This window comes from Phascolarctos cinereus, unplaced genomic scaffold (assembly GCF_003287225.1).
Source record: "Phascolarctos cinereus isolate Bilbo 61053 unplaced genomic scaffold, phaCin_HiC Scaffold_2;HRSCAF=192, whole genome shotgun sequence".
NCBI classification, from domain to species: domain Eukaryota; kingdom Metazoa; phylum Chordata; class Mammalia; order Diprotodontia; family Phascolarctidae; genus Phascolarctos; species Phascolarctos cinereus.
Genome location: NW_027555625.1, coordinates 87,660,803 through 87,687,438, shown reverse-complemented (window position 1 = coordinate 87,687,438; position 26,636 = coordinate 87,660,803). Strand labels below are relative to the sequence as shown.

At 38.9% G+C, this 26,636-nt stretch overlaps 1 protein-coding gene across 2 annotated transcripts in view; it reads left to right on the top strand.

Annotated features, from left to right (window-relative positions):
* Positions 1-2,818: 2,818 nt before the first annotated feature.
* Positions 2,819-26,636, top strand: part of KCNG3 (potassium voltage-gated channel modifier subfamily G member 3) — a 58,834-nt gene continuing 35,016 nt past the window's right edge. The window contains exon 1 of one of the 2 annotated variants that reach the window (XM_021001288.2): positions 2,819-3,456. In XM_021001288.2, the coding sequence (XP_020856947.1) occupies positions 2,819-3,456 (638 nt within the window). Of the gene's footprint in view, positions 3,490-26,636 lie in introns of both variants that reach the window. The other variant, XM_021001287.2, reaches the window with a different exon arrangement.

Here is a 26,636-nt window from a genome sequence, read left to right as displayed (position 1 = left end):
CAACTTCCTTAAGAAAGCCTTTCCTGATTAGTGTAATGATGACTATTCAGCAAATAAACTGCTCCCGAGTTTTTAATCTCATTAAGTGCTTTCAAATGTAAATTGTCCAAATCTTATGACAGTAGGGAAAAAGAAAATGGGCTTTCTTTAAGAAATGATCCACAACAATTTTACTGAGTACAGAGAACCCCAATTCTTTTTTTTTCCATAAAAAGTCAGAACAGAGTAAAATGACTTTTTGTGACCTCTAGTGGGCGTTTTTCAATCCTACCAAATTCTAAGTAGGGGGGAAAATGCTTTGAGCTTCCTGTCCCGAGAGATTGTGAATCCATAAAAACACCTAGTTCAACAAACTATTTGTTCTTCTACTTTCATGTTTTGCTACTAAAACAGTTTAGGCAATGGGAGATCTTTTAGCCGCTCGTGTCACAGTGAAAAGCTAAGAATATGGGAGGTAATTCAAGACAAGGGAACCCAGCAATCTTGGGCCCAGGCCAAAGTCCTTTGTAGAATCCCTTAAGGGCTCCTTACGCCTCTAAAAGGCCAAATACTTTCCCTAGGTCTCCGGGTACTAGAAGCTGTAATCCATCAATGTATACTCAGGAAACCAAGACATAATGAAGAAGCATAATAATGCAACTAGTTCACTTCAAGGTTTTCAGAGTACTTTCCTCACCAAAAACAAACAAACAAACAAACAAACAAAAACAAACCCAACCCTACGAATGCCAAGTAAAATCATTCCGTTTTGGAAATAAGTAAACAGAGGCTGAGAGTTTAAGTGACTAGCCTGTGGTTATAGAACTAGTTAGGGACAGGTGATTTGAAGACAGGTCTCCAGACTTCGAGAGCAACCCCTCTTCCCTCTGCTTGGCGTTACAGGAAAAAAGAAACGAAAAGAAAAAGAATCCTTTCCCCACTACCAAGTACACGCCCGTTGTGGCTTTTATTGGATTCTAAAGGGGTTGGTAGTGAGAAGGTCTTACTGCAGATCAATACCAATGTGTTCGCCCCATTTTTTTAGGGTTCCGCGGAGGAGTGTGCTTGTGGAGGCGGGAGAACTGGTAGGGGCGGCTTCTCTTTAGGAGAAGGGAGGAAACTGAGTGAAGCAGCGCGGGCAGTCGACACTGACGGATGGATGCTTTGATGTGTGCTCTCTCTCTCTACAGCACACATTACGTGGGTCTCTTCTGAGCGGGGGAGGGAACAGAAGAAAGTCGGCAGGAAAAGCTAAGACTGGGGTTTAGTCACCGAGAAATTCATCAGGGACGTTCCAGAACCAGAGTTTGGCTCAGGAACACGATTTTCTGGAAAAGGCGCTTCAAACGCCTTCTGCCACCTCCCTTGGGAGGCCCACTCCCCGATCCCGTGCCGGGGTCTGGGCATCTACAGCTCTTCCCGGGAGCCTCTGGCACCAGGAGTCTTTGGCGGCTGCAGCGAAGACAGGTTGCTCTGCTCTCTCACCCGCTGCTGGAGCTCTGACGTAGGCATGGGGACTGGCAGCTTCCCCCGACAGCCCCAGTGCTTCAGGGGGGCCGGGGGTCTCGTCTCATCCTCGGGAGCTCTAGCTTCAGCTCCTCACTTCATCCACCTCTCGCGCCCTTATTTCCCGGGTCTACCACTTCTCTCATCCCCAGTTCTGGCACCAGCTGAAGGATTCTCCCTTCTCTCTCTTCCCGTCAGCAGCAGCCCCGAACAAAGCTAGTCCCCACTGTACCTTCCCTGTCCCTCAATCTCCTCCCTGACCAGCCCAGGGTTTCCCCGACCGAGTCTTCATACCCAGCAGCGGAGGGGGTCTACCAGTCCGTAGGAGCCCCTGGGCCGGCTCGGGGACCTGCCACGGAGGGGTGGGCTGACGGCTTGGGGAACAAGGAGCCCGGGGAATCCCGGCTTGCGAGGAGGTGCCGGAGTAAGGTGGGGCTGAGAGGAGAGGGAGGGGCCGAGAGGGAAGGGGAGGCTGGGGAAGGAGAGGAGGAAGCCGAGCTGGGGGAAGCTAGGGGACCTGGGGCGGGGAGAGGAGGGAGGGACGGGAGGGAGGCCCCGCCCCCGCCTCCGCTGTCCTCCCTCGGTGGAGCCGCCTCGCTGACTCTGTACCTCTGCCTCTGCCTCAGGACGGCTGTTGGCTGCAACCTTGGTCTGAGGGAGCAGTCCTGGGGGCGTCGAAAAGCGCCCCCTCCGACCCCTGCATCTCTTTTGCCCGAACCCCTTCATCTTCTCTGGGGCTGCAGCAGGGGGACGGCGCCGACGGCTCATCAGTCCGGGAGGGCGCAGTTCTGACCACCAAGGCAATATTCTCCTGCAAGTGAGCGGGGCATCAGTGGCATCGAGGCTGGAGGCAGGCTCACCCCTGCAGGGGCGCAAGAACTCTGAAGAGGCCATACGATTCCCGAGGGACAGAGACTACTGGGAGGGAGGGGAAGGGAAACAGCTGAAGAAAGGACCCCACAGTCCACTGTCCCTGACTCCTGTGAGGCCAGAGGACCTCCGACCTCACGCCATCCCTGCTCTCCGCCTTGCAGGCGGCACTTTGCTGGGGAATTCCATAGTGCGTGCCCCGACCAGGCGGCCGTGGGCGGCGCTGGGGGTGGTTACGGGGCGGCCAAACGCGCCTTGCAGCCCCTGGGGGCCTTTGGGGACATCCAGCAGCGCACATCCTTCCTCAGCAGCCGTTGGAAGGCTTAGTCTCCTTGGGGGTCCCCGACAGCACGTCCGCCCCCTGACAGGCAGTTACGCCGCGCAGCTTCTTGTGTGCCGAGGAAAGCCAACTGGTGGGGGACTAGAGCCCTGAGCTGACCGGCCAGGCCCGGGGCCGCCAGCCATGACCTTGGGCCGAGGAGGGATGGCTTCGGTGGTGCTGAATGTGGGCGGCGCCCGCTACTCGCTGTCCCGGGAACTGTTGAAGGACTTCCCACTGAGTCGGGTGAGCCGGCTCCACGGTTGCCGCTCGGAGCGGGATGTGCTCGAGGTGTGCGACGACTACGACCGTGAGCGCAATGAATATTTCTTCGACAGGCACTCGGAGGCCTTCGGCTTCATCTTGCTCTACGTGCGCGGCCACGGCAAGCTGCGCTTCGCGCCGCGGATGTGTGAGCTCTCCTTCTACAACGAGATGGTCTACTGGGGTCTGGAGGGCGCACACCTCGAGTACTGCTGCCAGCGGCGCCTAGACGACCGCATGTCGGACACTTACACCTTCTACTCAGCCGACGAGCTGGGTGCGCCTGGCCGCGAGGAGGCGCGGGCTGCCAGGGGGTCCGAGCCAGCGGCTGCCAAGAAGCGCTGGCTGGAACGGATGCGCAGGACCTTCGAGGAGCCTACATCCTCACTGGCCGCGCAAATCTTGGCCACCGTATCGGTGGTGTTCGTCATCGTATCCATGGTGGTACTGTGTGCCAGCACCCTGCCAGACTGGCGGGCCGCAGCTGTGGACAACCACAGCTTGGAGGAACAGAGCAGGTACACCGCCGGCCCTGGGAGGGAGACTTCCGGGTAGGACGCACCGCTTCTTTGCCCCCTCCCCAGTGTCCAGTCCCGTCCAGTTCGTGTGTCCAGTTTCTCTGTTCTGTCTGCTTACAGGACTTCAGGCCTCTGTTGTTGCCTGAGAGGCTCCAATCTAATAAGCTAAAAGGAAAATAGGGTCTTCCTCGCACCTCTTTCATTATCCCTGTAGCTCTGGACCTGCCTAGTAATAATAGAGACATAATAGAGGACAAACTAGGACAGAGTAGGGCAGGCGAGTACAGTGAATAAGATTTTATTAAGTATTCCTTTTCAATTCGAGAGAGGAATCATCAGTTATTTGGGAAAATTCCCCAGGTCTTTAGTCAGAGAAAATTTTTATTGGAGATAGAGAAAACACCTTTTTCTGTGATTAAGCTTTTTTTTTTGGTGGGAAGCAACAGGCTAATTGGATTTCTAAACTCCTAGCTTCCTGATTTAACACCTTAGCCTTGAGCTAAGAGGACTTTGAATTATTTGCCCATTTTAGTCAGTTTGAAAGGTTTCAGGGTTGTTAAGGTGAAATGTGGTGCACTGTTGAACAATCCATATACTAAGCCTTGGGCTTGTGTGCTGAAATTGAAATTTTATATCAAAGAAGAGGCTAATTCACCAATACTCCATAAATAATGTGTACCCTATCCCTCCACCTTAAAAAGGTTTTATTGATGCAATCTTGTTGTTGCACTGGTCAATTCCCCAAATACTATCCTAATCCCTTCTCCCTTCCACCTGCAAAGTATTTAGAGAAAAAAGCAACTGTCCATACTGTGATATCAAAGGTTGACATTGGCCTTTAGTCACAGTTACACAAAGGAAAAAACCGACTGCAAAGAACATTTAATCCTATCAAAATCCACATTAACTGTGATGAAAGATCAACATTTCCATTTTCTCTAAAGCTTACCTTGCCCTTTTTATGATGATACCATAATCCTGTGTTTAGGCAGTGCCTAAGCAAAGAAAAGCAGGGTATTTATTTCACATGTTTAATACTGGTATCTTAGTGCCAGAAATTAATGTAAAGTGCAGTTGTACCTTCTATAAAATAAAATGTATGTATGTATTTAGAATCATAATTGGACATAGAGGGACCCAAAAGTGACCTTTAAGACCATAGGTTTAGAGATAGAAGAGACCTGGGATTTTCGTAATGAAGAAACAGGCTTTGAGAGAAGTAGCTCGTCCTAGGTCTCAGAAGTAAGTGACAGCTGAGTTTAAACCCAGGTCATCTTCAGGTCCAGTGTGTTTTCTTACTTCACCATACGGTCTCATTCTAGTTTTACAGCTTTATTTTTACAGATAGAACTGATACAAGTTCTCAAAAAATGTGCCATGTTGTTAGAGCTTAAAGGTTTCCCTCGTCACCCATTATTGCTAATCACAGAGTGCATAGACTCATTGTAGCCTTTCTCTAATTGAGGAGAGCTGATTTGCCATATTTTACTTATAAATATTTCTTCTTTTTTTTTGGAGGAAAGCTGCTATATAAGTCTAATAAGATTGTCTGGTGTCAAAGGGATGCCATTTTGTGGTGAAATAAAAGATACATACTGTGAGAAGAAATTCATTAGAAAAGTCATTAAGTTGAGTGTTTTAGGTATCTTATGTTTTAAATTTACATATAAGAATTATCCTGATAGATAAAAAATTGACTGAATGTTTATTTACTATGTGCCAGGAACACTGCTAAGTGTTGAGAATACAAATGCATATAAGCAAACAACACAATTTTTATCCTCAAGGAGCTTATACTCTAATGGGGAAAGACAACATATAAAAGGGTGATGAAAATGGAGGGGAGATGGTATGGAGGTAGAAGAAGGCAAAAGAATGCTCATCTTTGAGAGCCAGAGAACACAAGTGGCAGAGTCCAATACCTACTACAGTAGATATTTTAACCTACAGTAAAATTATCATGTGTATTCAAACATATAGAAACTCTTGATTCTTTAAATGGGTAGTGTGAGAAATAAAGAAGAAATATCATAAGAAAAATACTGGCCTGGAAATGATTTGACCATATCAGTAGAATTTCAAGGATGTGTTTGGTTGCTCTATATTAGAAAAATAAAGTGGAGAATGAAGACAGTTCTTGGTATAGATCTTGAGAGGTTTGGCTAGTGTCAGTATATAATAAAGAATGATGACCAAATCTAAAAAAATTCTTGGCAGGAAGAGAGTGAGTTACCTAGAACGTGAAATAGCCTTCATTCAGTAGGATCAGAAGATCTATGTTGGAATGCCTTGAGGGCAGGGGGACACATGATGTATTGTCAGTTGATCATAAGGGAACAGAAGAGGTCAAAGACAGACACTAAGATATAGAGAAAGTAAGAAAAGGAAGAGAATAAGGTGAGTGTGTTTTTATAACATTTAGATGAAAACTTTTTTAGAGCTATCCAGATATTTCGGACAAAAATATCTTTTTCTTGACTTACCCTGATAATGAACCCAATCCTAACGATCTACCTCCTTGTTTGCATCTTGTATAAAGTACAAACTCCTCAGTTAAGCATTTCAAATATTCACAGCCTGGCCATAGTCATATTCTACCTTCCAGCTAGTCTGAAATACTAGTTTTTCTCCTGACTCAGACCATCTCCCACCTTTACAGCTTTGTGCAGATGCTCCTGCATCCCTGAAATGGTATCTTTCAATGAAGTCCTTGTTTCCTTCAAGGGTTACCTCAGATGCCATTTCTGAAGCAGCCCTCCTGTTCCTGTCCTGATTCTCCTAGTTTCTAGGGAAAGGGAAAGTCCTTTTCCAATTTGTATTTTCAATCTATGTAAATATTTTATCCCTTCTAGTAAAATGTAAGCTTCTTGAGGGCATTGACTGTTTATCCTTTTGTCTTTTTATGCCCAACATACCTACCCAGATAGACTAGCACAGTGCCTGGATGACTTTTATTTGTATAGTTGGGCTCCACTTAAGAAAACTCTGTATCCGAAAGACCAAACAAGTATATTGTGATAACTTGGATTATGAAGGGAATCTTCACTTCATAAAAAAATTCACTAGTTCTTTTAAAAAAGATTTTCCCTTGAAGTAGAAGGGAAGGGGATAAGAGAAGGGGGGAGATAGAAAGGAGGGCAGATTAGGGGAAGGGGTATTCAGAATGCATGCCATCTTGGGGGAGAGGAATGAGATGGGGAGAAAATTTGGAACTTAAAATCTTGTGGAAGTGAATGTTGGAAACTAAAATAAATAAATTAATATTAAAAAAATAAGTTAGAAAAGATTTTCCCTTAACATTTTTTTTTTGGTCATCTCAAGGGCTATTCTTTGTGACCCCTTAATTCAGGCTCCTATTATTTCATCACTGAGCTGCTGTAATTACCTTTCATACTGGCTCCATCTCTCAACTTTATCTATCTCTTCAACACTGCTAGATTTATATGCTTTAAACTGCTTTGATTTTGCCCCTCCCTTGCTCAAATCCTCTGCAATTCCCTAATGCCAACCTGGCTAAATAAATTCACATTTATAAAGTACTGTAAGGTTTACAAACATTTTCCTCAAAATACTTCCTGTGAAATAGTATAAGTAATGAGTACATTAGTAGTGTAAGTAATAGATGAAGAAATTGGGTCTCAGTGAGGGTAAGGGACTTGCCCAAGGTCACATTGTTAAGTAAACATTAGAACCAATCTATGAATCCAGATTTTACTTGTATTTCTTCTACTATGCCATTCAGCCTCTCAAATAAACAAGGTAAATAAAATTTACTCTGGCCTTCAAAGTCCACTTCCATAGTGCAATCCCAACCCTCCTTTCTAGCCTTATCTCATTATCTTCAATATCTTGTAGGCAGTTTGCTAGATGCTAGAGTACACAGAGAAATAGTTAGTCCCTGCCCTTAAGGTATTTACAGTTTACTAAGGGGATAAGTAATTACAGGATAATTTAAAGAAGGAGAGAGAACATTAACAATTAGGGGTATAAGGAAAGGTTTTCAAGGATGAGGTAACATCAGAGTGAGCCTTAGAGGAAGGTTAGAGTTCCAAGTCTGGACCACGGTGCTGTTGGTATAATGGAAAGGAAAGCGATGTATATGAGAGGGAACAATCATTTTGTAAGAGCCTACTATGTTCACGGCACCATTTGAAGTGCTAGAGATAAAAAGAGAAATAATAAAACAGCTCTGCCAGTAAGGGAACAACATTTCTTTTAGGAGTGGGGGAGATATAGGCATGCAACCAATAAGCAAATACAAAATAAACCAAGGTAATTTGAAATGGGAAAGAGCCTAATGACTGAGGGGACAGGAAAAGCTTCAAGTAGTAATCGATGCCTGAGCTGATGTATGAAGGAAGTTAGGGATTTGAAGAGGTACAGAGGATTAAAGGATTGACAGGATTGTGCATGAAGTATAGAACTTTGGCTCAAAGCCTAATGCTGCTATTTGTCACTTTTTGTTTCAGTTTCGCCACTCTAAAACAAGGGGGTTTGATTTGGTGATCAATATTCTAACTGTAAATTTTTGTGTGACTTGGTGGCAGATTGGATATGAGAGTGAGGAAGGAAGGAAGGAAGGAAGGAAGGAAGGAAGGAAGGAAGGAAGGAAGGAAGGAAGGAAGGAAGGAAATAAGCAAGTATTTATTAAGCATCTACTATGTGACAGGAGCTTTATAAGTGTTATTTCATTTGATCTCACAATAACCCTGGGAAGTAATAATAATAATAATAATAGCTAACATCTGTATAGCACCTGAAGCAGCTAAGTGCCTCAGTGGATAGAGTTCTGGGCCTGGAGTTGGGAAGACCTGAGTTCAAATTTGGCTCCAAACACTTAGTAGCTGTGTGATCCTGGGCAAGTCACCTAACCTTTGTTTGCCTTAATCCAGTAGAAAAGGAAATGGCAAACCACTCTAGTTTCTTTAGCAAGAAAACCCCATGGACAGTATTGGTGAACTGTGGTCCACAAGATCATGAAGATTCAGAAATGACTGAACAACAACAAATACATCTATTTTGTGCCAAGCACTTTACAAATATTAAACTTAATCCAATTAGATCCTGACGACAACCTTGGGAGATAGGTGCTATTATTACCTCCATTTTACAGTTGAGGAAACTGAAGCAAAAGAGGGGGTAAGTGGCTTGCCCAGGGTCACACAGCTAGTAAGTGTCCAAGGCTGGATCTAAATTCAGGGCTTCCTGACTCTGAGCCCAGTGCTCTATCCACTGTACCATGGAGCTCTCTTAATGAGTGTTTGTTGATTGACTTTTAAAGCACTGTACCTGGAATGAGGAAGACATTGGTTTGAAACATATTCAGATTCTTACTAGTTATATGACCTTGGACAAGTCACCTCTGAACTTTAGTTTCCTCCTCTGTAAAATCATGGGATTGAATTTATTGACCTCTAAGTTTCCTGTCAACTCTAAATTTGTGATCTATGAGGATAAGCTTACATTTCCAACCTTATTACTCCCCTTCAATCACTCTGTTAGTCTGGTCAACCTTGTCTCCTTGTTTTTCCTCCAGCACAAAAGTTCGACTTCCAGTCCCTTAGTACTATAGATTCCCGTGCCTGAGATGCACCCTGTCCTCACCTTAATATCTTAGAGTCCCCAGTTTCTTTCAAAGCTCTGCTTAAATACTTCCTGGTACTGGAATCTTTTCCTAGTACCCCTGGCTCCTAGCACCTTCCCTTCAAAATGATTTCTTTGTGTATCTCTTACATCTTCTTGTATGTTGTATATATGCGAGAGAACAGAAGCTCCTGAGAGGAGTCACTATTTCATTTCTGCCCTTGTGCCTGCCTAGCACTGAATTCTAACTTCTGGAGGATAGGCTAGGTAAGCTGGGAAGCAATGATTTTTTTTTCTCCCTTTTGTTTTTTCCCTTCTTCTACTCCACATACTCTACTAATTTGCATCCTCTAAAAGATTTAGTTCATTATACTTCTTTACATTTTTTGCTGTTTTCTGCTTAATGAATCTTGCTTGTTTTCATTCGGTGTTAAGAACATGCTCCTTAGAGCTCCCATACTGAAATTTTTATCTTAAATTTTGATTGTATTGTTCTTAGTTTTTTGGCTTAAAGTCATAACATTTTGTAAATTAAATTTAGGAGGTAGTTGTAAACTGCTTTCTATATAAAAGCAGTACTTAAAACTGGAAATCTGTCATTTGACTTTTTATTTGAAAAACCATATCTCATGCACACATATATAATGTATGTTACACATATACATAAACAACATATTTATTTGCTTTAGCTGCCAGCACAGCAAACTCTGAGTCCATTTTTAACATACACACACACACACACACACACACACACATACACACCACGCGTGCGAGAGAGAGAGAGAGAGAGAGTGAGTGAGTGTGTGTATACATACACATACATATATATGTACATATATATGTGTATATATATATATTTGTGGTTAAAGCATGGACTCAGAGTTTGAGGTGCTGGCAGCTAAGATAGGTAGATAATTATGGGATACCTTCATCTCATGGCAGTCGTTGCAAGGTCACAATCTGGTCCTCAGGAACCTGATTTTTTTCATCTCAGTCAGAGATGCTTGGGTCCTTGGTAAATAGGTCACATCACTGAAACTTACACAAAATGACTTTTATAAACCAGAATGACGATTTGTTTATTTACAGCAAGACATATAATTGCCAAAGCAGTAGGAGTACTTCCATTAACTGGAAGTTAGCATCGACATTTTCATCTTAGGAAAGTCTACTTGGAAAATAAAAGTATTACTAGATAATTATGGTGAATACAGAATATGAGTAAAGGAAGGAAAGTGACCTTAAGATACGACTTGTTGTAGTGGATAGAGTGCTAGACCTGAAGCTAGGAAGTCCTGGTTTCAAACCTTGCTTCAAACACTTACTGTCTCTGTGACTATAGACAGTCTGTAGGTCTCACTTTTCTCATCTGTGAAATAACGATTGGATTCAGTGACCTCTGAGGTTCCTTCTAACTTTAAATCTATGGTCCTTTTGACTAGCCCCACAGCTAGTAGTGCCTTCCCTCTCAAATTACTTTGTTCTCAGCTACAATAATTTAGATCACTTTTTAGTTTTGTTTTTTAGAGTAAATCTCTTGGGTTGATTCAATAGAAATAACTAAGAAACTCAGTTTTCAGTTTTGCTTAGCATTCATCAAATACATCTGTCATTTTGTTTCATTGTGATAGATATGGGTCCTTTCCTTGGGATGGATTCAAGGGAGGATATGGACAAAAGTCTCATAGGATAAGAAGCTGTGGCTGGATTGTGATCTGTGCCAGTGAGATTGTTGAAGTATCAAAGACAGGTTATAATTTGTAAAATTCCAGCCTGTTTTACATTAGTTACATTTTAAATTGATTCCTTTTTAAGTGAGACACCAAATGCCTTTGCTAAGATGCAGGAAAGGCCTCAATCTTATTAGTGGAATGCTTATGAACCATTTCCTAGGATCTGGATAATCTCATTTGTTTTATATTAATTTTTTTAAAAAATTTTATTACTGAAACTTAAATACACAATAAGAAAAGAAAAAGAAACATTATAAACTTAAATGTTGAAATTTAAATACAAAATAAGATAAGAAAGCACATCATGTGCATACCAGAACATGAGGGGATTCAAAATATATAGCAATAAATTTACATTTCAAGAAAACGTATATAATGAATACTATGCATTGTGTTGAGAGCTTTCCATCTTTTCTTTGCTTCCTTGTTAGTTTTCTTGTTCTTTGCTGTATACTTTTTACTTTGTTCTCCCCCTAGAAGACTACAATTAAGTGCAGATTTATTTATGTAAAGCTAGAAATATATAGATACATATAAACGTATATACACATACATATATACATATGTATAATGACATATACTTTCCCTAACAAATTCTATTTCTGATCTTTGTTTTTATGTTTGTGCATATGTCTTATTTCCTATCCCTCCTAACTCCTCTACTTCTAACTGCTACCTTGTCCTCCTATTATTTAACCTACTCCTCCTTCAAGGATCCCTCTCTTGTCTTCCTATTCCCATACATCTAAACCTCCTTCTATATCCCCCTTTTACCTATTCCCTCACCCTTCCCTCTAGAGATCCCTCCCTTATCCTCTCCTTTCTGCTTATCTCCCTAGCATTTTCTTTTTTTCTGAATTTAGAAGACTTTTATACTCTTCTAGATATATATACATATATATGAATATATGTATGTATTTTTCCCTCTTGAACCCTCCCCAATGAAAGTAGGGTTCCTGAACTACCAGCCCTCCTACCCCATCTAATTCCCGCTGTGTCAGTTCTTCCTGTTGTACCTCATTTGCATAAAATAATTACTCTTTTTAGGTGTTCCTAAACAGTTTTACTTTTTAAAGTCATATCATACTCAGGTCTACCCCAGTCTTTCCTATGAACTATGCAATTACTAATATCTATCTTAGACGTATGTTTTACATTTTACATACACAAAAAGTGAACAGTCTGTCCTTGTTGAATCCCTTGTAATTAGTCTTTAGTGTGTATCTTATATTTCTCTTGGCCCTTGTATGTCAAATCTTCTATTAAATTCAGGTTGTTGTTTTTTTTTTTAACAAAGTTCTGAAAGTCTGACAGTTCATTAAATGTCCATTTTTTTTTCATTCAGGATTAAGCTTAGCTTTGTCCAGTATGATATTTTTGGCTAGAACCCTAGTTCTTTTGCTCTTTGATGGTGTTCCAAGACCTGTGGTCTTTTAGTGTTGCCACTGCTAGGTCTTGTGTGATTCTAATTGTGGCACTGCCATATTTAAATTGTTCCTTCTTGTTGCTCATAATTGTTTCTTCTTGAGCTGCAGGTTTCAGAATTTAACTATAATATTCCCCATGAGTTTTCCTCATAGGATCTCTTTCAGGTGGTGATCAGTGGATTTTTTCTATTTCTACTTTCTCCTCTTGTTCTATTGCTTCAGGACAATTTTCTTTAATTATTTCTTGTATTATTGTATCAAGATTCCTTTTTTTTTAATCATAGCTTTCAGGTAGTCTGATTATTCTTATGTTTTTTCTTCTTGATTTGTTTTCCAGATCAGTTGTTTTTCTTATGAGATGTTTCACATTTTCTTCTGTTTTTTCATTCTTTCAATTTTATTTTATTATTTCTTGATCTCTTATAACTTCTCTGGCTTCCTCTTGCCCAATTATAATTTTCAAGGAGTTGTTTTCTTCCTTAAGATTCTGGATCTCCTTTTCTAATTGGTTGACTTTCTTTTCATAATTTTCTTGTTTTTCTTGGATTGTTCTTTTTTTAAAAAAGTTTTTCCTCTGTCTCATTTGATTTTTAAAGTCTTTTTAAAGTTCTTCTATGAGTAGGTGACCATTTGATGTTACTCTTTAGGGTAGAAGAGGGTTTCTTTGCTTCAGTACCCTCCTCTGGAGATGAACTCTGGTCTTCTCTGTTCCCATAGTAACTCTCTAAGGCTGTATTCTTTCTCCTTTGCCTGTACATTTTTTGTAGTAGCTTAGTTTTTATAATCGCCTCTAGTCCTGGGGTATGCGGGATGGTGCCTCTGTTCTCAGATCCTCCTTCAGTTCTCCCCTCTGGCCTGGAACTGGAGCCAAGACCTCTAGCCTCCTGTAAGTACCCATAGCCATTGACATCCCTACCCCCACTACTTCTGCACTCACTGGGCATATGCTGGTTCCTTCTTGTCCCTGCTTTGTCTCAGCAGCACAGCTGGGTTTGGCATTCCCTGTCAGCAGAGGTTCCCTTAATCTTCCCGACTCAGATCCCCAACACCCCTCACTGTCTAGGGGGTTAAAGTTTGTGTGGTTAAGGCCGAGGCAGCCTTCCAACCCAGCTAATCTCAGGGTTTGCCTATTGTTAAAGCTGACCTAGGATCTAGCCTGGAAGTGTTTACTCTTCACAAGGACCAAACCTCATCCTGGCACTTTTCTTCAGATCATCTCTGATTGTCCTATAAGTACTCCTGTTCTGCCCCTACTCTTATTTATTTTTACTGCCTCTCCCTGAGGCTCTATTTCATCATTTTTTGTGGGGGAAAATCTTGAGAGCTTGGAATTTTCTGGCTTACTCTACCATCTTCCCAGAATCCTCTTTCTACATTAATTCTCTCCCCCCCCCCCGCCCAGGCAATGGGATTAAATGACTTGCCCAGGTTCACACAGCTAATGTTATGTGTCTCAGGCCGTATTTGAACTCAGGTCCTCCTTACTCCAAGGCTGGAGCTCTATCCACTACCCCACCTAGCTGCCCCGTACATTAATTCTTAATAATGTGTTGCAGGGGGTGTAACTTGTTCTGAAATATCTGAAGCCCCCGGTATACTGACCATATTTTAAATATTCAAATAAATTGGATTATTTGAGAATTTAATCATAGACTTGATCCATGATTGTGAAAGAATATAAACCAGGGTTTTAGTGAAATTCTACAATAGTATAGTACTCAATGACAAATAGGCAAAATCTTTTTTTCTGCCAATTTTAGAACTTACTGTAAACATTGCTCATTTGTCGATTCTCTTACCCTAACCAAAGTGCTAAAAGTGCTCATTTCTTTTCTGAAAGCAAAACATTTTAGTGTTATTCTTAAATATTTTAATATTATGTAAATGATAATTTTTATAACATAAGGAAATTTCAAATCACTTCTAAGTAAGATATGATATTTTGATGGTATTATATAGAGTTGGGTTTTTTTTACACTACTAAAAGCCATAGTTGATTATAAAACCAACCCAAGTTGGCCCTTCAGAGACACATGGAGGGTTTTTTTTGTCCTTTTTGCTTCTCTGAAGTGCAGCTTTGCCTCTCTCTTGGCTGATAATAACTTGGCTGGTTATACCTTCTAAGATGCATTTGAACTCCTAAAATAAAAAAAAAATTATTTCATTTTTCCATCTGAGGGTTTTTTTTTTACTAAATATAGGAGTTGAAGCAGTTATGCATATATGAATAATTTCTTAGCTTATGAACAGTCAGAACTTGTTAACATTTGAAATGTAGAGGCAAAGCAAATATGGAATTGAGACAATTATCTGAATATTTTAGACCAAAAATATGTTGGAGGAGAAAAAGTTTGCTTAACCTTATCCATAAATTGCTTAGTTTGCTAAGCTTATTTCCTTCTGGTATTTTTAAATACAACAATATAAGTCTACTGATGACTTTGGTTTCTTCTTATTTGGATTTTTCAATATAGCTTTATAATTGAATAACAATAACATTCATATAGGGCTTTACAGTTCAGAAAGCACTTTACATGCATTATCAAATTTTAGGCTACCAACAACCCTATAAAGTTGATGACAGAAGTATTATCACACTGATTTTACAGATAAGAATACTGAGGCTTAGGAGGGTTGAGATGCTTGTAGCCACAACAGTTTAGATGTCAGAAGCATGATTTGAATTTAGATTTCCATCATTTCTTGTGTAGAACTGTATACCATGTAGAGCAGATTGCAATATACAAACAGGTTGTGTTACCAAAGTTCATCCATCGTAGTACTCAAGCCTGCTGTACTACGCAGAATATGCCATACTTTGACATATTCAAATTTCATTGATTCAGAGTTCATTCCAATGATGTCAGTCAGAACCCTTCCATGTGTGTCTATCCTATTCAACCCTTATACATGTCCTCCCAACAGTTTGCCACAGGTGGTTCACTCAACATCCTGGAATCCTTCCTTATTCTTTTCTGACATCATGAGGAATTTCTTGCCTGGCTGCTCTTCTCTGGACTTATGCAGGAACCTTATCATCCTCCAAGATCAAAACAACCTTGGGGCTCATATCTTACCATTCCTTTCTGCCCTGGGACCTCTGAATGGAGGGTGGATCAAAGAGCTTCTCTCTAAAACTACGTTTAAAGAGGGCCTCCAGGCCAGCTAGCTCTTCATTTCCCACCTGGCTATACTACTTGGAAAGGCTTCATCATGTTCCTACCTTTATCATCCTCCTTCCTCCACCAGGTACCTTTCCTTCCCTGACTTTGCAGGGGTTTTTTTAAATGTTGTTTCCTCTCCTAAGATTGTAAACTCCTTGAGTGCAAAGACTTTTTAATATCTGTGACTCTAGTACTTAGCATGGTGCCTGGAACGTACTTTAATAAATAACACTTAATAAATGTTTATTGACTGACTGACTGAGGCTACCACTGGAACCCTGTGGCCATCCCCCATTCATCCTTAGCTCTCAATATGTGACTAACCCATCCTTTGTCATGTAGCTCTTTGATGACATCCTTTACTCCTGTTCCTCAGAGGTCTTTGTCTCTTCTGTTGTAGCCTTTTCACACCTACCATGTGCCTTTCATTACCCTCATCTTTAGTTCTCTGGGGCGGTGGTGTTCCAGGTCTTGCTTACATACACCAATACCAGTAAAATGTTTGAGCCTTAGCTGTTACAGAAAAAAAAAAGTTTTAAAAAATTCTTTGCAATTTCCTGGAAGTCATTTAGCTTGCTCTCCTCCTCCTTTTCAATTACCTGCCCCTAGCACACTGTTCATCTGTATTGTCTGTTCCATATATACCTACTGTTGGACCAGCAGTATAGCATATCCATTCAGAAGGATGTTGAAATTTGGGCCATAGACTTTCTTCATCTATTTGTTCTTTCCTGCATGGATGGACAGGCCAAAATCTTTTGAGTGATAGATCTTTTCTAGAAATGTCTCTGCAGTGTCTTGGGACTCAATACAATCAACACAATGTCATTTGCAAATGAAAGATCTGAAGGACTTCACTCTCCACTGAGGATTCCCTATTATTCAGGACTCTTCACTGAATTTCCTCTATCGCATTGGCAAATGATATTGGCCTTCTTTTTATGTTTATAAACCTGATATTTATTATTAGAAGGTCAATGAACAGGTTATTTCTATCATATCCTCTAAGAAATCTTAAATGATCTTCATATTTGGACAGATGAAACTTGTTGTAAAAGAGCCTATAAAGTGGTGTTTTGTTCTACTGAGTTAAATTTTTTTTAAAAAAAAAAGCATAACGGCATCTTTTGTTCTCCACATCTTTCAGTAAATTTCAAGATGGTAAAGATGTGACTGAATATCATTTGTGAAACTTTTTTTGTTCCCTCTTTTTTTTGGTAAAAATTATTTTATTTTTTTTTCAAATTACATGTAAAGATAGTTTTCAACATTCATTTTTAATAAGATTTTAAGACCCAAATTTTTCTATCTCCCAACCCCATTCCCCAAGATGGCAAGCAATCTGAAATAGGTTTTACATTTGCAATTATTTTAAACATATTTCACATTAGTCATGTTGTGAAAAAAGGAATAGAACAAAAGAAGAAAGCCATGAAAAACAAAAAACAGTGAAAATAGTATGCTTTGATCTGCATTCAAATTCCATAGTTCTTTCTCTGGGTAAAATGGAAAGAGTTTTTTTCCATTTTCCATCATGAGTCCTTTGGAATTGTCTTGGATTGTCGTATTGCTGAGAAAAGCTAAGTCAATCACAGTTGTTTATCATACAGTGTTGCTATTAGTATGTACAATGTTTTTCTGGTTCTATTAACCTCACTCAGCATCAGTTCATGTAAGTCTTTCTAGGTTTTTCTGAAATCTGTCTGCTCATCATTTCTTATAGCACAATAATATTCCATATATCACAACTTGTTCAGCCATTCCTCAATTGAGGGACATCCCCTCAATTTTCAATTCTTTGCCTTTGTTCCCTCTTAATACACTGATTGAAGGTAAAAATAATCATCCTAATGATTTTGTATAGATGAGAGGTTAACATATAGTTAGTTGTTAATGTGTTTCCAATCACCTTACTTTGATGTGATTAAGGTCTAAAATTTTTTTTGTACACTGTTGGTACCTTCCCCTCCTTGAGATTCCTTGAAGAATGGCCTTGAATACCCTAAAAATTGTTTCGCCTTCAGCAGTTTTTCTCAATTTATGTTTGATCTAATTCAGTTATTTACCATCTTTGTTTTTTCTAATGCTTTTTCTACTTCTTCTGTAAATACTTCAGGGACTGTGCAACATTAGGGATCAAGTTTGGTGGTTCCATAATCATTGATGGATAAAATATTTTGCTGTAATACATTTTTAAAATTTTTCTTCTACTTATACTGATTTTTCGGTTTTCATTTTTTTAATGTACTTGGGATGATTTTGTTTAGTTGGACATACTGCCAAACTTTCTCTGGACTGGTTTTACCCTCCACTATTTCTATCTGCTTTATGAGTTGATGTAGTTTATAACTTCTCATCATCCTTCTTTGTAAGATTTTACAAATTCATATTCTAACTTAGTGTTGTCTGGGGCAGGAAACTCTTTCCATTTTACTAATTAGTCAAATATTTGCTGACTTTCTGGACTTTTTTGTTTCCTTGTTGTAGAATTTATTTTACATTGGTTTAACTTTCAGAAAACATTATTATGATTGGTGTCAATGATGTTTCTTTGATCCATTTTTATACTTTTTTTCATTTTTGTACTCTTTAAAATTTTCAATAATATCTTTTGTTTTTACTTCATTTGAATTTCCCCTCATCTTTTTTCCTACCCTACATAGAAAACCATCCTTTAAAACAAAGTTTTTTTTATTTTTTATTTTTTTATTAATTTATTTTGATTTATCAACAATCACTTCCATAAGCTTTTGAGTTTTAAATTTTTCTCCCCCTCCCTCTGCACCTCCCTCCTCAAGATGGCATGCAATCTGATACAGGCTATACATTCCTGTTAAACATATTTTCACATTAGTGATGTTATAAGTAAGAATTAGAACCAATAGGAGGAAACACCAAAAAGAGGAAACAAAACACAACAGAAGAAAAAAAAAGCAAATAATATGCTTTGATCTGCATTCAAACTCCTTAGTTCTTTCTTTGGATGTGGATAGCATTTTCAATCATGAGGCCTTTGGAGATGCCTTGACAAATAATTTTTTAAAAAAGAATAAGAAGATGAGAAAAATCAACCTGATTAATGCATTGAATAAGTCTGGCAGTATATGGAATTTTCCACACTGGTAGACCTCCTGCCTCACCTCTACAAAGGAATGAGAGAAGGTGTCTTTTCATATCTCTTCTTTGGAATCAAGCTTGTTCTTTGTAATTTTGCAACATTCTTTTTTTGAATTGTTTTATAGGGTTTTTTCATTTTCGTTGTAGTATTGTCATGTATATTCTTTTCTTGGCACAGCTTACTTCCCTTTGTATCAGATCATATAAGTCTTTCCATGATTCTATGTATTCATCATATGTTGTTTCTTACATCATTCTAACATTCTATTAAATTAATGTAATACAGTGTATTTAGTTGCTCCTCAGTCTATTGGTATCTATTTGCTTTTAGTTCTTTGCTACCAAAAAAATGCTGCTATAAATATTTTAATATATTTTCAAGCTTTCTTTTTATCAATGGCTACTATTACTAAGAGTAGAATCTCTGAGTCAAAGAATATGGACATTTTAGCCACTTTATTTGTAATCATTCAAATTGCTTTCCAGAATGGTTGTATTGATTCACAGCTCCACCAGCAATGCCTTAAGTGTGCCAATCTTTCCACAGCCCCTCCAGCACTGGATCCTTTCTGGCTTTTGCCAATTTTCTGGATGGTAGATGAAACCTCAGAGTTGTTTTGTTCTTTATTATTTTTATTTTGATCATTCTTTCAAATTGTGAAGTTTGCATTTCTACTTGTTCATCTGGTCACTTATCTATTTGAGAATGGCTTCATTTTTTTCTATATATCTTGTTTAAATAATTTAAGGTCAAACCTTTTTAACTGTGTGCCATATCTTTTTCTCATTACTTTATTGTTAATTATACATTCTGTTATTAGATCCAACCATTTGATAGTCTGACTGTGCCCAGACAACTGAGTCAGGAACGACTCTCACCTTGGTATAAGTTTTTTCCTGTCTGTTAAAATGTAGTCAGTTTTATTTTTAAAGAATGCCATTTAGTGCTTACCATGTCCATTGCTATCAGCTCTTTTTTATCTTTACCTTTATTTCATTTTAATTTTTTAAATTTCAGTAAAGGAAAATCTGTGTGTTCTCCCTCTCAAGCCTCTTTTTAAGTCCTCAATGAAAAAGAAAGAACAACAAAACTCCCATTAAACAAACAAACAAATGTGTATAGTCAAACAATATATTCTTCCCATTGGCCATGTTCAAAAAAATTAAAAAAAAAAAAAGAATGTCACTGCATTGAGTCCCTCACTTCTCTGTGAGGAAGAGGGTAGCATGTTTTATCATGCTTACTCTTGAACTATAGTTGGGCATTGCATTAATTGGAGTTTTAAAATCTTTCATTGTTTATCTTTATGATATGATTGTTATTGAATAATAATAGTAGCTAGCATTTATATTGTTTTTTAAGGTTTGCAAAGCACTTTTAAAAATGTTATCTCATTTTATCCTCATTACAACTCTAGGATGTAGATAATACTCTTATCCCCATTTTACAATTGAGGAAAAAGAAATAAAGTGACATGCTCAGGGTCACACAGCTAATAAATGTTTGAGGGCAGATTTGAACTCAGGTCTTTCTGATTCCAAGCCTAGCACTCTGTCCAATGTGCCACTTTGCTGCCTAAATTGTTCTCCTGATTCTGCCCACTTCACTCTGAATCAGGTCATGTAAGTCTTCCTAGGTTTCTATCAAACCTTCCCTTTCATCATTTCTTATAGCACAATAGTACTCTATCACATTAATTGTTCAGGTATTTCCCAATGGATGGGCATTACCTCAGTTTCCAGTTCTTTGTTACTGCAAAAAGAGTTCCTATAAATATTTTTGTACATATGAGTTCTTCTTTCATCTCTTTGGGGTATAGAACCAATAGTGGTGTCCTTGGGTCAAAGGGAATGCACAGTTTAATGAGTTTGAGGGCATAGTATGAAATTGCTTTCCAGAATGGCTGGACCAGTTTACAGTTCCACTAAATGTGCTTTATTGTACCTCTTTTCCTGTGGTCTTTCCAGCATTTGTCATTTTCTTTTTTTTTTGTCAACTTTTCCAATCTTCTGATTCTTTTTTTTAAAAGAAAATGTTATTGATATAGAAATGTGAGGTTCCTGTTAATCAACAAATCTTTGAGGTTTTTCCTCAATGTGAGCCCTTTAGAGTACCAACAATCAAGTTAAATTATTGACAATTTAAAAGAAAACTTTTCAGGGCAGCTAGGTGGCACAGTGGATAGAGCACCAGCCCCAGATTTAGGAGGACCTGAGTTCAAATCTGGCCTCAGACACATAACACTTACCAGCTGTGTGACCCTGGGCAAGTCATTTAACCCCATTGCCTAGCCAAAAAACCCCAAAAAACAAACTTTTCTTAGCACATTCTGTCTAGGCACAATTTGGGGCACACTTGGTGATGCTGTTGTTCTTAAGAGATATGTAAACATAATGAGGAGGTAAGAAGTAGTGTGCTCTATTTAGAAGTCTAGTGAGGAGGGTGAAAATGCTTTGAAGTTGGTTTGTCCTGCCCTGTCTCTCACAAGCCATGAGCAGAGCCTGGTCATGTTATTCTTTCCACCCAGTCTAGAAACCTAATGTGGCAGTGGGTAGTCTTTGTCCTGATCCCCCTTCACTGACTGAGTAGGGCCTGATCTGGAAGCCTAGTAAGACAGTGAGAGATGCCCTCACCAGCTGAGGATTAATTTGGAAATCCAAATATAATCTATGTCTATTCTTCTCCTAGAGCCTTATCCCTTACTAAAAGAGATAATGCCTCCTGTCCCCATAAAGTAGGAGTTTTTAACACTATTTTGTATCATGGACCCCTTTGGCAGCCTGGTAAAGTCACAACCTTCCTTCTCAGAATAAGGTTTTTACCATTCTGGAGAGCAATTTGGAATTGCACCCAAAGGGCTATGAAACGGTGCATACCCTTTGATCCAGAAATAACACCACTAGGTTTGTATCCCAAAGAGATCATAAAAAAGGAAAAAAGACCTATATGTACAAAAATATTTATAGCAGCTCTTTTTGTCGTGGCAAAGAACTAGAAATTGAGGGGATGCCTTATCAACTGGGAAATGGCTGAACGAGTTGTGGTCTATGAATGTAATGGAATACTATTGTGCTATAAGTAATGATGAGCAGGTGGATTTCAGAAAAACCTGGAAAAATTGACATGAACTGATGCTGAGTGAAGTGAGCAGAGCCAGGAGAACATTGTATACAGTAACAGCAACATTGTATGATGACTCACTTTGATAGATTTAGCTCTTCTCAGCAATACAATGATCTAAGACAATTCCAAAAGACTCATAATGGAAAATGCTATCCACATCTAGAGAAAGAAGTATGGAGTCTGAATACAGATTAAAACATACTATTTTCCCTCTTTTTTTCCCTTTCTTATAGTTTTCCCTTTTGTTCTGATTTTTCTTTCACAACATGACTAATGTGGAAATATGTTTAACATCATTGTTCATGTATAGCCTGTATCAGTTGTTTGCCATCTTAGGGAGGGGAGAGAGGAGGGAGGGAGGGAGAAAGAAATTTGGAACTCAAAATCTTGTAAAAGTGAAAGTTGAAAAAAAATTTTTAAAAAGAAGGTTTTTATTTTTGAAAAATTTCTAATAGAAGGAAAATGATAAGTTTCAGTTAGAATTAGTGAAAATAAAGATGTACCTTTTTCTCATCCAAGATCATAGCAACCCCTCCATATGTATCCACATACTCCATTTTCCATGGGTTAAGAATTCCTGCCTTAAAGAATCAAAAGCTCTTCCCAGACTAATATCCACATTGACATTAATCACATAAGCAAGGATAATAGACTTCAATCTGATTCTTTTTTGGTTTTGTATTTTACAGACATGTAGACATATATAGAATGCAAAAGGAGGTGCAGTCAAGAAGTAAGCAATTTTAGTAAGCATATTTGCTTTTGACTAGCAGCCAAGAAGGACAAACCTCGATCTGTTTCTCCTTCTGTGTCTTCTTCCCCTAACTGAGCAGGAAATAGAGTGGGAAGTGATCATTCCATCAGTTTCAGTTAATACCATATTACAAGAGAAACCCACCAAAGTTCCAGAGGATGATGAGGAAGGAAGCTGGCATGCAGTGATCAGATGTGCCCTGCCTCTCATTCTCTTTTGCATGGTGTATATGATGGAAAATCTTCCAGCTTTTCTTTCCCTAAATTCCTAAAGCTAATTAAAAAAAAAAGTCACCAAGTCAGTGAATTTGCCTGTTTAGCCAGTCTAAAGTTTCTATGTCAATGTTTCTAGCAGCCCAAGAACCAAAGGCTTTTATTCCTCCCCAAGACCCCAAATTTTAAAGTCCCTTGCAAAAATCAGCCAGAGTATAGTTGCCATTTGTGACCATATAGCACTAGTGTTAGAAAGCACAACACTTTAAAATAAAAGGAGGATTATCCCAGAGGCTGTGGTAATCATCCCCATAGTATTTAAAGCAAACTACCTTAACTATGCATGCAAGAGGTGAAGCTCACACAGGGCATTACCTGGAAGGGTGCTTCAGTGCTGAAATGTATAAATTACCTTCAGGACATAGAATATGCATGTCCTAAGACTACATGAATATCCATAGTAGGCAAGCAACTGATAATAAACAGGGAAAGATGAAGCTAGCTAACTATAAAAAATTGATAGGTCTATAAAAAGTAAACATGAGTATAATCATTAGCACATATGCAAATAAACAATGAGCAAAATCATGAAAAGCTGAGACAGATGTTGCTATACTACAAACATAACGGAAGTGTATAAGCAAATAAACATAATCATAAAATAAGAAAACATAAACATAAGCATAAACATAACAGTAATTCTTATGTACATCAATAAGCCTGCAATTACACGCAAGGTAGACTTTACATGGGCAAGCCCTAGTGTTGTCCTTTTCCTGCAAGGGACAAGAAACTACTTCTTTTTGTTTGCTGGTGACAGTATAAATTTGTCTAGTCATAAATGGAATGCCATGTTTGGATTCAGTCAAAGGGCCCTACTTGAGGACCTAGAGGGCCACATGTAGTCTCAAGGCCACAGGTTCCCCACCCCTGAACTCTTTTGTAATCTGGGGACCTCTTTGGCCCTATGCTTGAGCTGGTTGATGGTAATCATCATTATCCTAACTACAGGCTTTGTTGTTGTTTAGTCATTTTCAGTCATGTCCAACTCTTTCTGACCCCTTTTTTTGTGTGTGTGGGGGAGCTTCTTGGCAAGAAATACTGCAGTGGCTTGCCATTTCCTTCTCCAGCTCATTTTATGGATGAGGAAACTGAGGCAAAAATGGTTAAGTGACTTGCCCAGGGTCACACAGTTAGTGTCTGAGGCTAGATTTGAAACTCAGGTCTCCCTGACTCTAGGCCTGGCACTCTATCTGCTGTGCCAACTTGCTACCTCTAACTATAGACATGCTTCCCTAAATTTTAACTTGTTGAAAGGCCAATATTTCTGTTCTCCATAGGCTCTAGACTTTAAGAGTCTTCAATAACTGGAGTTCTAGGCAAGAAAGAAATTGTTTCTGAGTTCAGTCTTCTTCTGCATGAATTGGGATTCCTCTCAGATGCAGATAGTTGTTGTTAATGGAATGCAACATTTCCTCCACTGGAAATGTCTGTCAAAGCCAGTATTTGACTCAGATAGTTTAATCAGTGGAAGGTCTCTTTTTCTCAGTTTTCCCTGATGTTGTATCCACTAATGCTCTCTACTTGCTCATCTAAGTCTAACTAAGCTCATCTAAGTCCATCTAATTCTCTTATGAGCACTAAGTGGTTGTAATGAATTGTCATTATGGGCAACCTGCTACTTTCTAAGGCTATTCTCCAAGCAGGTAGGTTGCCTGGTATCTCAACAGCTTTGTCTGGGGTAGCTTCTATTACTCTGGTCCTTGAACACCAAAGTTTCTCATAGAACACATTTACCTTCCTGGAAGTATTGATGACATATTAATGACAACATAGTGTTCTTAACCTGGGGGGGCATGAACTTTAAAATATAGATAGATAATTATATTTTAATACAATTTTATTTTATACATTTAAAAACATTATTCTGACAAGGGATTGATGGGCTGCCAACGGAGCCTGTGACATAAAAAAGGGAAAGGACCCCTGAATTAGGACATCATGTCATCATTTCTTTCTGCAAGAACTCTTTTTTTAGGTTAAAATTTTAAATTAACCATCTTCTATCTTCTCTCTGTCCCTTCCTCTGCCCACACTATGAACAATAATAAATAATGAAGAATAATAATAATAAAAAGAAAAGGCAACCCTTGTAGCAAATAGGCATAGTCAAGCAAACCAGATTCTTGCACTGGCCATTCTGCACATTGGCTCATATCCACTCTGTCAAGAGTGGGACAGTATTCTTCATCATTGGTCCTTTGGAGTTATGGTTGCTTGTTGTGTTAATCAGAGTTCTTTAGACTTTCAGAATTGTTCATTTTTACTATATTGCTGCTACTGCATAAATTGTTCTCCTGTTTCTGCTCATTTCATTCATTTTCATACAAGCCTTCCTATGTTTCTCTGAAACTGTCCTTTTCACTGCACAATAGTATTCTATTCCATTCACATACCACAATGCGCTCAGCCATTCCTGAGCTAATAAGACATCTTCTTGGTTTCTAGTTCCTTGCCACTACAAAAAGAGATGCTACAAATATATGTTTCTACATATAGCACCTTTACCTTTTTCTTTGATTAGCTCTTCTAAGCTGAACTCGTAGTTAGTAGGCATCTTTCAGTCAAGAGGAAAAGGTCATATATGTGTACAAGTTATGCTCTATGAATGTAATGGAATGCTATTATGCTATAAGAAATGCTGCTATCTTTGATCTCCTGATGGCTTTGTGGATTTCAGAGCAATATGACATTTCTTATTCTTTTGTTTTTGGGTTTCTTTAAACATATATGAATGAACAAGTTCATTAAGTGATATAGCAATAGCAGCATAGTTCTTAGCAAATTTGTGATAATAACCACCAGATCCTAGAAAGGTTCTTTGATCTTGAAAATTCTATGGGCTTGGCCAATTTGAGAGCACTTTTATCTTTTCTGGATCAGTGCTCACATACTTTGTTGAGATCCTATGTGACCCATCAACTTAATAGAAGCTCTGCAAAACTCTCACATATTAATTGGCAGCTTTAGAACAACTTTCTCTGTCTGATCCAAAACTTTAATTGGTCTCTATTCATGTTCTTCCATTGTTTTACCAATGACAGTGAAGTCATTCAGCTACACCAGCCCTTCCAGGTAATGCATGTCTTTAACTATTTTCTCCACCAGTTGTTGGAAAATACCCCTGAGATGTCTTCAGGCATATGCTCAAATAGGTAAGATCCTTCCATGCAAATGAAAGCCATCTTCTCTTTGTCCTCCTGGGCAATAGGAATGTGATAGTATCTTTTGTATAAATCCAAGAATGAGAACTGCTGGCTGCCGAGGAAACAATCTAGGATATCTTAACTCATTGGTACAGTTTACCAATCTAATTAAGTTGTTGTGTTTGAAGTTCGGTAGTCTTCACATATTCCTTTCTTTCCATTCTTTTTTTGAAAATATTTTGATGTATTTGTCTTTTTATTTATTTTTAGTTTTCAACATTCACTTCCATAAACTTTTGAGTTTTAAATTTTCTCCCCCTCCCTCCTCATCTTCCTCCCCAAATCGGCATGCAATCTGATATAGGCTCTACATATATCTTCTTATTAAACATATTTTCACATTAATCATGTGGTAAAGAAGAATTAGAAGCAATAGGAGGAACCACAAGAAAGAAGAAACAAAACAAAACAGAAGAAAAAAAGAGTAAATAGTATGCTTCAATCTGCATTCAAACTCCAAAGTTCTTTGTCTGGATATGCATAACATTTTCCATCATAAGACTTTTGGAGATGTCTTAGATCCTTGCATTGCTGAGAAGAGCTAAGTCTATCAAAGTTAGTCATCACACAACATGACTGTTACTGTGTACAGTGTTCTCCTGGTTCTGCTCACTTCACACAGCACAAGTCCATACAAATCTTTCCAGGTTTTTCTGAAGTCCATTCGCTCATCATTTCTTATAGCACAATAGTATTCTATTACATTCAGATACCACAACTTGCACAGCCATTCCACTCAATTTCCAAGAGCTGCTATAAATATTTTTGTATGTGTGGGTCCTTTTCCCATTTTTATGATC